Source organism: Musca vetustissima, unplaced genomic scaffold (assembly GCF_032173495.1).
Source record: "Musca vetustissima isolate MV318-11 ecotype Yass unplaced genomic scaffold, APGP_CSIRO_Mvet_v1 utg566, whole genome shotgun sequence".
NCBI classification, from domain to species: Eukaryota; Metazoa; Arthropoda; class Insecta; order Diptera; family Muscidae; genus Musca; species Musca vetustissima.
Window position 1 is genome coordinate 310089 of NW_026884077.1, and position 12432 is coordinate 322520.

The 12432-nt window shown below is 35.3% G+C and overlaps 2 protein-coding genes across 2 annotated transcripts; both read right to left on the reverse strand.

Annotated features, from left to right (window-relative positions):
* Window positions 1–9358: 9358 nt before the first annotated feature.
* On the reverse strand, window positions 9359–10381 carry LOC133331074 (zinc finger protein weckle-like). The gene has a single exon (XM_061539480.1). The coding sequence runs from the start codon at window positions 10379–10381 to the stop codon at window positions 9359–9361; it is 1023 nt and encodes a 340-aa protein (XP_061395464.1).
* Window positions 10382–10618: 237 nt separating this feature from the next.
* Window positions 10619–12014, reverse strand: LOC133331076 (transcription factor grauzone-like). The gene is made up of 2 exons (XM_061539481.1): window positions 11994–12014; window positions 10619–11950 (listed from the first exon to the last, which is right to left on the reverse strand). Exons 1-2 carry the CDS (start codon window positions 12012–12014, stop codon window positions 10619–10621), a joined length of 1353 nt encoding a protein of 450 aa, XP_061395465.1.
* Between the last annotated feature and the right edge of the window lie 418 nt (window positions 12015–12432).

Consider the following 12432-nt stretch of genomic DNA (forward strand, 5'->3'; position numbering starts at 1 on the left):
TTTATACAAAAATTCTCGGACCCCAGGTCGAGGTTTTTTTCTTTAGAAAAAATGCTCATATTATCTTGTCTGGTTTTTTTTCTATAAGAAAAAAATATTAGGCCCCCAGGCACAACTTATTGCCCCGACCTGTGATATTATCGCGAATTTTTTTCGCGCATACGGCCGCGACAATCTAAAACCATTGCTTTTCCGAATACCGAATGTTGGGTTTTGTTGACAATTTCAATTTGTTTTGTTGGCTTCGTAGCTACCTGCGTAGGTGTTGGTCATAGTGCTGTTGATGCAGCAGTGCTACAGCGGATGTGTATAGTTTTCCATTGCAGTTGATGTTGCTGTGACGTTTTGTTTTTTTTTTGTTGTCTTTAATTGTTGCGAATTTGTGTTGTGTGTGTGCACGCCCATGTACTTGGGTTTTGTTAATACATGAATTTGTATTTAGAATGCAGAGTGCCCGGGTAAAGCATTGTTACAGCTGTAATCAGGACAACTACTGTTCGCTTTACTTTTCGGTGATGAAGATGATGAGGGTGTGTGGAGGGGATGACGAGGGTTAGATAAAATGACAATATGTAGTGTAAATAGGATGCTATGATTCCGATCAATATCATTGGTTATGCATGATGACCATCAGATGCATAGTAAAAATGACTGAAATTGAAATAGAACAAAACTAAATTAAACAAAATCGAAACAGGATTGAATGACGACAGTTTGAGAGCTTTAAAAATCTATAGAAAAATTCGAATATTTACAATTTGCGACATATTTGAATGAAATGCGAAGTCAAACTTTAGGGGAAAATGCAGCTCAGAAATTTTTAATTAAAAGAAAGACCTTCATCAAGGACTTTGATATATATTTCTGAAGACGAAACAGCCAGGCTTAATAGGTTATTGAATATTAAAAATCCTTCCCTAGAATTTAAAAGATGCTTCCCAATTACCAGTCTGTCCCCAAACACCATGAATTCGTATAATTTTTTTTTTCAATTCCTACCTCTCGACCGATTGTAGGGCACCTCTCCATCCACATATTCTAAAAACCAAAAACCTAAATGGCAAATAGTTCCGTTCAATTCCGTTGCATTGTCTGTTTGTGTGTGTATGTGTGCGTGTGTTCGGAGTGAGATGTGTAATTGTTTTTAATGACATTTTGCAATTAGGTATTCTAGACATTTAACATGGCTGCGCGCTAATGCATGATTGACATGATTTGACAATATGAAAAAGGAATTCACTTTGTAGGCGACATATGTACACAGGCACACAAACGCATACACACACCCGCTATACACATTCACCACAACACCTATGAGCGTTTGTAGCAAGGTGTGCTCGGGAGGAAGAGAATAGGCTGCATATGTGTTCATTTTACCGCAATAGCCAGGCTGACACATCCTGTCCAGGAAATGACATTCATTGCAGCTGTTTCACAATAAAAGTAATATAAATTATTTAAAATCGAAAACAAAAAATGTTGAATAGAATTTAAGAGAGAAATTCTCAACCGTACACAACAACAGGAATCAGAGACACACTGGAGAATTCCACAGTCCGACTCGAGGGGTCGGTGAAATTTTTATTTTTTCTATAGAAAAAAAGACAGACTTATGGATTAGTGAATTTTTTTCTATAAAATACACCGATCTGTGGGTCTGCGGAATTTTTTCTTTAGAAAAAAGTACAGACCTGGGGTCTGAGAATTATTTTCTATAGAAAAAATATAGACCTGTGTGTCTGTACCCGGGGGTAAAAAAACACCGACCCGGAGGTCTGTGAATTTTTTCTGTGGAAAAACACCGAACCGGAGGTCTGTGAATTTTTTCTGTGGAAAAAACCCCCGAACCGGAGGTCTGTAAATTTTTTTCTATGGAAAAAAACACCTCCGGTTCGACCTGTAGATCTGTGTTTTTTCTACAGGCCCATACGATTGTTTTTAGATAAAAAAAATCCGCAGATAACTAGTTTCTTCATTTTTTCAGTCTGAATATTTTTTTCTATATAAAATGTACATACCACAAGGACTTCATATTTTTTCTCTGATATTCAAATCCTTTAAATGTCATTTCCCTTTTTTAAATAAAATGAATACCCGCCTTGGTCACTGGGCTATATATTATAAATGTCATGCGAAATGACTCCTAAAAGTCTACTTTGTGAAAAAAATACAACAAAAATAATAACTTTAATTGCCCTAACACATAGACGGTCATAAAGTTTGTCATGTCATCCTAAAACTATGTTTGACATTTTTTTTTTGTGTGTTTCTGCTTGACACAAACAATTTGACTCCTAAAAGTCTACTACGAATTTTTATCATCATTTTTACGAATTTTTTGTGATGTATATTTTTTTCCAACATCAACTTTGTTAGCTGAAATATGATGACATATTTTTGATGTATGCATGGTCTCAGTCCTCTTCCCTCCTCATCCTTATTCCTTATTATATTACAGTTTTGTTTAATAAAAATAAACTTTGTTTTTAATTTGTTATTGTGTGTGTATTTAACTAATAGAGATTTATTTCAAAGAGAAGAGAAGAGGTAGAGGTGGGGGAGAGGCTAGCATTGTTTTTGCATTATTATGATTTTACTTATTTCGATCATGTAACTGTCACATTCACATTAAAGTCGTCTCAAAACTTTCGGGCTCATAAATGCCACTTCAAAAAAAGTCAAACGAAAATGAAGAAGAAGATGAAGAGGGCAACAAAAATATTGGACCAAGGGCTAAGTTCAGTTCATGGCTAAATGTTTTTGTCATTATTTAAAAGGGGCAACACACATACACATGCATTATTGTTCATGGCCTGGTTTTTCCTTGCCTCACAGGCTTAGTTTGGCATTTGTGTCCATTAAGCTTGACCATTTGCGTGGCCATGTGCCTGTCACTCAGCTTAAAATTCTGCTTATCATTTTAAAATGTTGTTTTTTTTTTCATTCGTTCTCAGAACAATGACCATTTGCCCAATGTGGAAGGATATAAGTCTCCAATTTTTAAAATTGGCCTTAAGTGGTGATATGCAATAAAATTGTTGCTGTTGTTTTTTCCACTAAAAGGATTTGCCTTGTCACGATGTTCCATTGAATGTCCAAATTGTTAAGTTTCAAGGTCATCACTTGACCTTAGAGTACCACAGCAATCGAAGAAGCTGTGAAAACAATAAATATCGTGGAATAAAGGGGTTAATTTTAATTAATGAAAAATATCCTCCAACAGTTCTCAGGAACATCTTTAAATATGTATGTGTGCAAAAATACTTCCATGCAAATTGAAAATTTGTTTCTTTCAATTGGTGATTTGGTAATCAGTACAAATTTCCAGAAAAAATAGGCCACAGAATAGGTAATGAAGGTTGAATGCTTATAATGTACATACAGAAAGCCTACAAGAGGTATCTTAAATGTTCACTAGTTAGTGAAAAGCTACAGAGACAGAACTAATGTCGATGACCGCCTTGTAGAATGCGATTTGTCTATATAAGACCTGAAGTGTATTCTAGATATGTCTGCAGTCCAGTTTATAAAAGACTTGAACCTATTTGCTGTCTATAAAATATAGCTTCAATTAATTTCTTTATCTAAAAAATCGACTCAAAAAGTTTTACAGAAGAGCTACAAAAATCCTCTTTCCATTGACTTCTGACTATAATCCCCTGGAATCCCACCATATATAAAAGTGGCTGAAAAATTCAGCCTTTGGAAGAACTGTAGAAATGTGACTTCCTATAGAAAACAATAGAACTTTTGTATATAGAGTAAAAGTAGATTTCTTTTGTCTGCATAAAACCTACAGAGGATCAATCGAATACCTATTGAGAATCCTCAATTTATAAAAAAGCGTACAAAGGGCCTTCTGGACCTCCGAATTTTTCAAAAATATATTTCAACATTTTTATAAGGATAGATTTTAAAAAAAAAATATTATTATTTCCGAAATTGTCTTCTGTATATAGAAGACCATTGAAGGAACCTGAAGACCGGAAAAGGACATAGCCTTTAAACCACCCACTGAAGTTATTTTTCTTTAGAGAAACTGCAGCATTTCCTCAGCCTAAAATAAGCAATGCAGAGAGCCTTCTGTTTATAGAATATCAATAGAAGATCTGATGTATATGAAATACCCACTGAATATTCCCCATTCATTGAGGACCTACTTAGAGATTTTTTTATTTATAGAAGGCCTATAAATAGAACCTTCAGAAGTGTTTAATAAAAGAAACAAGTGAAAAAGAGTTAAGTTCAGCCGGGCCGAACTTTTTTATACCCTCCACCATAGGTATACTGACAGGTACTTGGAATGAAAATATAGTTCGAAGCTGGGGAATATCGGTCCACCCCTTCTGGTACCTCCCACACAGGGGCTAGGACTAGGCCTAATTGCGGTCTATAGTTCATATAAGGTTCATTATCGAACCTTACGTTCTAGTTTTTTATCTCGATATCCTCCGAAGATGAAATGATTACAACAGAGTCTTAGAACCAAACTCAAAACGCAGAATAAATCAGATAACTATTTTAATATAAAAAAGGGGGTCATATGGGGACTATCCCAAAAAGGAGGCTAATATTAATAATTTTTGGTAGGGAGATTGCAGCAAATTCGGTTGAAAACGCTCAAGAACCCCAAAATACCGAAAATTGGGGGTATCCTTATATGGGGGCTATCCGAAAAAATGGGCCTATATTCATAATTTTTTGTGGAGATATTTAATACCTATTAAGAACTCAAAATACTAAATTACAGCCAATTCGGCGGAAAAATACGATAAAAATACTGAAAATTAGGAGGTACCGTTAGATGGAGGCTACCAGAAAAAGTGGACCTATATTTATAATTTTTTGTGGAGACATTAAGTACCTAATGTAGCAAATTTCAGCGAATTCGGTTGAAAAATGCGCTCAAGAACCCCAAAATACCGAAAATTGGGGGGTACCCTTATATGGGAGCTATGCCTAAACGTGGACGTATAAAGCCCATCTTCGAACTTGACCTGCCTACCTATTTTTCAGAATATTATATAAGGACTTGCTTATAGACTTAAAACTGTCTGCTGTCTATAGAATAAATCGTGGGAATCCAATATCTAGAAAAGGCAACGAAAGGTTTTCATTTGGCCCGAAGAATATATGTTGATTTAAGAGGAACTGCTGAAAGACCTATGCCTAGAAGAAGATCTGCAGAGGACTTTCTGTCTGAATAACATAAGAACATCTTATGTCTACATTAGACCCACATCCTTCGGTCATTGAGGACCTGCAAAGACTCCATTGTTGTGAAGAGAGGGCCTTGAAGGGTCCCTGTATAGGCGTGGATTTTTTAAAAACATAATTTTGGAAGGACTGTATGGGCGTGGATTTTTTAAAAACATAATTTTGGAAGGACTGTATAGGCGTGGATTTTTTAAAAACATAATTTTGGAAGGACTGTATAGGCGTGGATTTTTTAAAAACATAATTTTGGAAGGACTGTATAGGCGTGGATTTTTTAAAAACATAATTTTGGAAGGACTGTATAGGCGTGGATTTTTTAAAAACATAATTTTGGAAGGACTGTATAGGCGTGGATTTTTTAAAAATTATTTTTTGGATTAACTAACTTCTAACTCGTAACAAAATTAAATTCAATATTTCTGTGTTGCCTTAAAGAAAAAACAACCATATTTTTGCAGCGGACATGTTGTGGCTTATTTCCCTTATACAATCCAAATAACAAGAAGAAGACCTAGGAAAAAACATGTGCTTAATATTTTTGTAACACATCCTTTTTAATATTTTTTCCTTGCTGCCGTTGCTGTCTTCCTTTTGGCCTTATTTTGTCTATTTGTGCTAACGTGGCCAATTCATTGTGCGATAGCAGCAGCAACTGACAGAATTTGCTCCTTCCGCCAATGGTCAATGTTTTTTTCGCTTTTTTATAACATCTTATATTTGTTGGTTTAGTTGTTGTTGTTATTGTTGCAAGGCATATCTCTTGTAGGTCTTGAGCAAAAGAGATTTCTGGTTTCCTTTTCCTTCAAAAACCATAATTGAATTTATCAAAAGCGGAAATGCCTGCTGTGTGTGCGAACGTATGTGTGTGTGTAAATTGAGCTTGTCAAGCTTTTGACTCCATTCATGTTAAGATATAGCATACGAACGTATGTATGTGTGCGAACATTCATTCATACGTGTCTATGTCGTTTGGATTTTGCTTTTGTACACATAAACTTAACATGTCAGAGGCTAAACTGTTTTTGTGTGGCATAAAACTGCTGCATCAATAATATGAAGAATAAGAAGAAGAATGGTATTTGTAACCCCTGTCACACCTCTAAACACATACATATGTGATATTTGGTCTTCAGTAGAACTCCCGTATCTATAGATGGTTTCTACTTTACTTTTTTATTTGATAGGTTAAATACTTGAAAAAAGTCCTCCTTTTTGTTTAAATGTAATTTTGACTTTTGCAACAATTTCATTTTTTTTTACAAATAATAATCAAAAATCCAACAAAAGTTCTTTGAGAGGTTAGGGGTTTGGGTGGGGTGGGGTGAATGCGAATCTATTTCAAGTCATTTGCAGCCCTTTTCAAATTTTGCTATTTGTATTCACAATTGTAAAGAGACCATAAAAAATGGGATTTCTTTTGAACAACTAACAAAGGATTTAAGTTTCTAATCCCATCTCTCTCAAAACAATGTTAAGCATGTGGGGAAAGGGGAGGGGCTCCATATTTAAGAAAACTTCTATGAAATATCACCTATAAAGAAAATACCACAGAAACAAAGTTTGACGATTCAAAGGAGAAGACGAAGAAAAAAAGGAACATAAAAGCAATAACAAAAGCAAATAATGCAAGTGTTAAAAATACTGTAAAATATCCACGAATTATAAGCTATAGATAATGTTGAAAATAGAGTTTGTGGAGGAAATTATAAAACAGTTACAGGTCATTGAAATGGGAAGGTGTGCGGAATAAATTGATCAAAAATCTATGCCTATAAAAAATGTATATTTAAAAAAATACACAACTACAGATAGATCTGGAAAAAATATATATTTTGAAAAATCCACGCCTGTTCATTATTTTAAAAAATCCACTCCTGTAGATAGTTAAAAACAATGAGCAAACACAACTACCACGGAACTCTAACTTTCTTCGGATTTTTATTCCGTGCCAGGGTATTATTTCTCGATATTTGCACCCTCTTGCCTGATTAGAGGTCAACAGCACCACTTCCTTACACGGACATGTTTTCCGAATATAACTAATATTCAGTACAGTCCTTCTAATTACTTGTACATATTCCCTTCACCGTGGGTTGTGTTATGATGTTCGGCTTATAATGGTGGCTTATAGATCGACTCGAAAAAACAAAAACAAAAAAGTTTTCGGTCCACTTCATCCCGAAATTGATATCTGATTATCATCGAAAATTATAGGCGTTGTACTTGACCATAACTGGAATCTCATGGAACATTTCAAAACGAACAGTGCTATATGTCCGCCTTCTAGTGTGGTAATGGGTTACTAAATAATATCTGAATACGTAAGCACCTGTAAATATTTGAGTGTAAATCCCACATCCGAGTACATACATTGCTATACAGGGAGAGATGAAAAAACTGCAACCAACTTCAGACTGCTGTCACTTCTAAACCAATCGTCCAGTGACAGCTCATTATATTGTTTACAACTTTCTATTGGCCACCAAAACTCAATCGCCAGCCATGGTGATGGTGTGGGCCGCCATAACAGCCGATGGTAGCTCATCCCTCGTATTTATCGAACACCATCAGAATAAATGCTGAATATTATCGCGAAAATATTCCGGACCAACTGGACCATCCTGAGTGCGATGGTGGACGCGCCACCCAAGAATGGTTACAAAATGAGGTTCCTCGCTTCATTTCCAGCGCACAATGGCCACCAACATCTGCTGATACCAATCCGTTGGACTATTCTTCTGTCTGGAGTATTTTGGAAAGCAACGTTGGCACTAAAAATACCAAAGTTTCGATTACCTCAAGCAAGCGCTTCGCCGGGAATGGGCCAAAATACCGCAGAGTAACAGTCGGGCAGCGTGTGATGGTTTCATTGGCCGTTTGAAGGCCATAATTGGCGCCAAAGGTGACCAATTCGAACAAATCTAAACTTATTCTAAAATTTGACGCTAATTCCGACATATTTGCTTTCATTCAATTAAATTTAAAAAAGTGTAAATATTCTGGCGCTTGACTTTGTTGCAGTTTTTTATCTCACCCTGTATTTGGTATCAATTTAAAGGCCAACCACTCCTCTTACATACACTATCAACTTCTCGGGTCTATATCCTTCTGGAGCAAATATATACGCTATAGAATACAAAAAGCAGACATGCATATTCTTTGACCCAATTCTCTTCTCCATGTAAAATTTCGCTATGTTCGGGTCATATTTGCGGCCTCTAGAGCGACCAGGAAAACCGACAAAAATTAAGTATTTGGTCCATATCATCCCCTAAATATTACCCGATCTTTACCAAAAACAATAGGGGTCTTTAATAGGGGTCTCCATCCCACATGCAAAATTTCGTGAATATTGGCAACATAGTTGTGTAGAGTATAAAAATCCAAGCCGTAAAAAAATATTCATCTACACTTAAAAATTATTCATCCGCGCCTTGAAAAATTACTCATCTACGCCTTGAAAAAATATTTTACAAAACTTAAGCTTAAAAAAATGTTAAAGAAATTTTTGTGTTTTAAAAATACGAAAATAAACCTACCTTCATAAAAATTATAAAAAAAATTCAAAAAACTTCTCTTAAAAAATTTTAAATTGTTTCTTTTTTATTTTTTATTTGAATTTATTCCTTAAGACAAAATCCTTTAGGGCCAATAAATAGTGTTAAAAGTATATCTTATATTCCTAAGCATTATTTAAAATTAATCAATAAAAATTTATCACTTAAACTTCCCAACCATAACCAATTTTAAACTACACATTAAAAATACGAGGGCAGTTCGGAAAGTTCTTAGCCTAGCACAAAAAGCGCGGTATAAACAGAAAAAAGTTAAGTGTTTTAGAAACTTCCATCTTTGTGATGAACACATGTTAAATTTTGTTTTGATCTGGCAACTCCTTCATATAGAAACAGGTGTAATTTGTAAATAAGCGTGGAATTTAGAAATATGTACGAGGGCAGTTTGGAAAGTTCCTAGCCTAGCACAAAATGCGTATTACTTTAAGAGGAGATTGAAGGCAATAGAAGATTCTTTGGGTGTTCTGTGTAATATTAAAAAATCATTTTAAAAATTATCGCTAAAAAGTATATCTAAGTACTTAAAATCGAACTTACAATTATCCTTATAACTTCCCTCCGCCTCCTTATGACATATTTCTCCGTTTCTCCCAATATTCTTCTAGCAGCTTTTCAAATTTATCATCCATATGTAGATAATATTCCGATTTAACTTCATCAGGATGATGTTGCTTGCGATGTTTTGGTATTTTTGTAACATCATCAAAGGTCTGCAGACAACAGGGACATGTGTACAAGTCGATTTTACGATGTTTCGCAGCCAAATGTTCGATAATAGCACGTTCATTATAATAAATGCCACTACAATCGGTACATTGAAATATATTTTTTGATCTTGCTGATCCCGTACACATATGTCGTATCGATGAAAAAGTACCATTACATTCATAACAATTATATACAGGGGTCAGATTTCGATGTTCAAACCAATAATGTTCATAAAGTTTGTGTAGTAATCGGATATTATTATTACACACACTGCACACGTACGTTGACATACCTCTACCGGTTGTAACAAGTTTAAGAGGTTTTTCGAGCGCATGTTTCTCTGAGTAGTGTTGTATCTTAGAATCGTACGATAAATTCCGATGGCCACATATTTTACAATCATATCGTGGATTGGCCGATTTACTTTTATAAAATATTCGATGTGATTTGTTACGTGATTGCATAATGATGTCAATTGTGGGCTCATCGGTAACCGAATCTAAATCGATAATCTCAATTGGAGTTTCTTGTGTTGCCATTGATGTTGTGGGTTGCAGACCCACAGGCTGTGGTACATTATTCTGGATTGTAGAACCGCCAGCTGTAATTTCTTCATTTATTATATCGAGAAATTGTTTATTTGATACAGGTATTGCAGGATTGAATCGATTTTCAGATTCAGTTGCTGATGATGATGCATTGTTGGAATGTTTTGTCGATTGTTGACCAATAGTTGTTGTATCGCCTTCTTCTCGTTTCATTGCGGTTATATCGAATAGTTTGAGTTGTGCTAATTGGATGGACGCTTCAAAGCTGTGGAATTCGGTAATTCTAAGCCAGCATTGGGAACATAAATTGCTCAAGTATTTGGCATCAAACATATTTACAATCTAAAAAGAAAAATAATTTAAAACAAATCTAGGCTTATAAAAATTAAAAAAATATATTTTTAAAAAATCCACGCTGATAAAAATAAAAAAAAATACAAACAAATCTTTCCATACCCCTTCCCTTTCTTATCATTGTTAATCGAAGAAAAAACAAATACGTAGTAGTATCGTGTACATTAACTTCTTAAAATTTATTTGACAAATAAACAAAGGGCACTCTAATTTAACTTAACTATCACTTAAATCCATTATTTCACTGGGAGCACTAGCAACACTTCCTTTAGATTTAGTATTCGATTTGTCAACACTGGATCGTTGTGGTGTTGATTCTCGCCACCTTGATCGATCTCTAACGCGAATCAAATCGCCAACATATTCTTTATAGGTATTATCACGTTTAGCGACATATTCATTTAATAACTTTTCAAATTCGTTATCCATATTCGCGTAGTATTTCTTCTTATCCTCAGTGGGGTGATGTTTTTTACGATGTCCGACAATTTCTTTGACAGCATTAAATTTTTGCTGGCAACACGGACAGGTGTACAATTCGATATGGCGATGCTGTGAGGCCAAATGTTCAACTACTTCACGTTCCGTTTCGAAGGCTTCTGCACAATAAAGACAATCGAAATCCTTCGATACCTTCGTAGTTAATTTCATTGTTTGTCGTTTTGTCGCAACTCGACACTCGTGTTTTGATCGGTTGTTGATAATTTGTTTACATGCCGTACATTGATGTACACTTTTAAGATTCCGGTGTTCAAACCAATAATGATGAAAATATGGCAAAATGTTTCCCGACATATGTTCACAGATATGACAGGGATATTTAAGGCGACCCTCCGAATCTTTCACCGGTTTGATTGGCTGCCCTTCAACACAATGCCTCTTGGCATAATGGATTACTTGATCCTTGTATGATGGATTCATGCAACCGCATATTTTACAATAGTATTCTACATGAGCCGGGTGTACTTTGGATATGTGAGTCCTGAGGCTAGTTCTCGAACCATATCGTCTGGTGCACAGATGACATTTGAATGCATTGGGATTCTTGTGCAGAAGAGCATGTTCCTTGGCTACGCGTAGTGCTATTAAGCGTGAACAACATACAATATACATAGGTTGTCCAGGATGTTGAAGGTCAAAGTGCTGTTCTAGCAGTGTCACATTTTGAAATATGGAATCGCATGATCCACACTTAATTTTCGGTAACCATTTATTGATGATGTCTTTTGCTGGCATTGATGGTCTCTCAATGATTGTGCTGGTGGTGGCTGGGCATTGTTTCCGAGGAGTCTGTTCACTGTCCGAATCTAGGTCTATTATCTCAATGTCTGTATCACTTGTTGCCGATGTTGATGATGATGATGGTGGCACTTCAGATAGTATATTAGCTTCTTGTTCGGTTTCCGTAGTGATCACGTCTTTCTCTTTAGAAGATTGTTGTTTGTTGCTGGAGATAGTTGCATTATCTACTTGCGCTTCATTTTCAATTATAGATTTTACATTAACTGTATCGCTGCTCTCTTGCTTTATGGGCTTTATATCGAACAGCTTGAGTTGTGCTAATTGTATGTCGGTTTCAAAGCTATGAAACTCGGAAATTGTACGCCAACATTGTGAACATAAACTGCTTAGGTATTTGGCCTCATACATATTGAGAATCTATAAAAGCAAAAGTGTTGTTGTTTTTATATTCTTTTTTTCGGAAATTAAAAATTAAAGCTAGTTTAATTTATGAGATGCCAACACCATGAAATATTGATGCTATAATGAATTTAAAGTATGAATGAATACCTTGTCTACTAGATGAATCGATCTGTCAGTCCATTATAATTTGTAATCTAACTGAATATCAAATTTATGAGTCGATCGTCACAAAATTTGTTGTGAGCTTTCGATTCTGCACGAGAAGGCAGCTATTGTACTAAATGAGTCGAAATACAACGTTCTAGAGATTTGTCCTGAGATTTAACGATGTAGATATAGAGACGACTGGAACCGTAGAAACCCTCCTCTAGACTGTCTGGCTTTTT

Coding starts and splice junctions, on each gene's coding strand:
- LOC133331074 (XM_061539480.1), bottom strand. CDS start 10,381: ATGTTTGATGCCAAATACTTGAGCAATTTATGTTCCCAATGCTGGCTT.
- LOC133331076 (XM_061539481.1), bottom strand. CDS start 12,014: ATGTTGGCGTACAATTTCCGA. Junction 11,951..11,993: donor TGTTGGCGTACAATTTCCGA/GTTTCATAGCTT, acceptor GCACAACTCAAG/CTGTTCGATATAAAGCCCAT.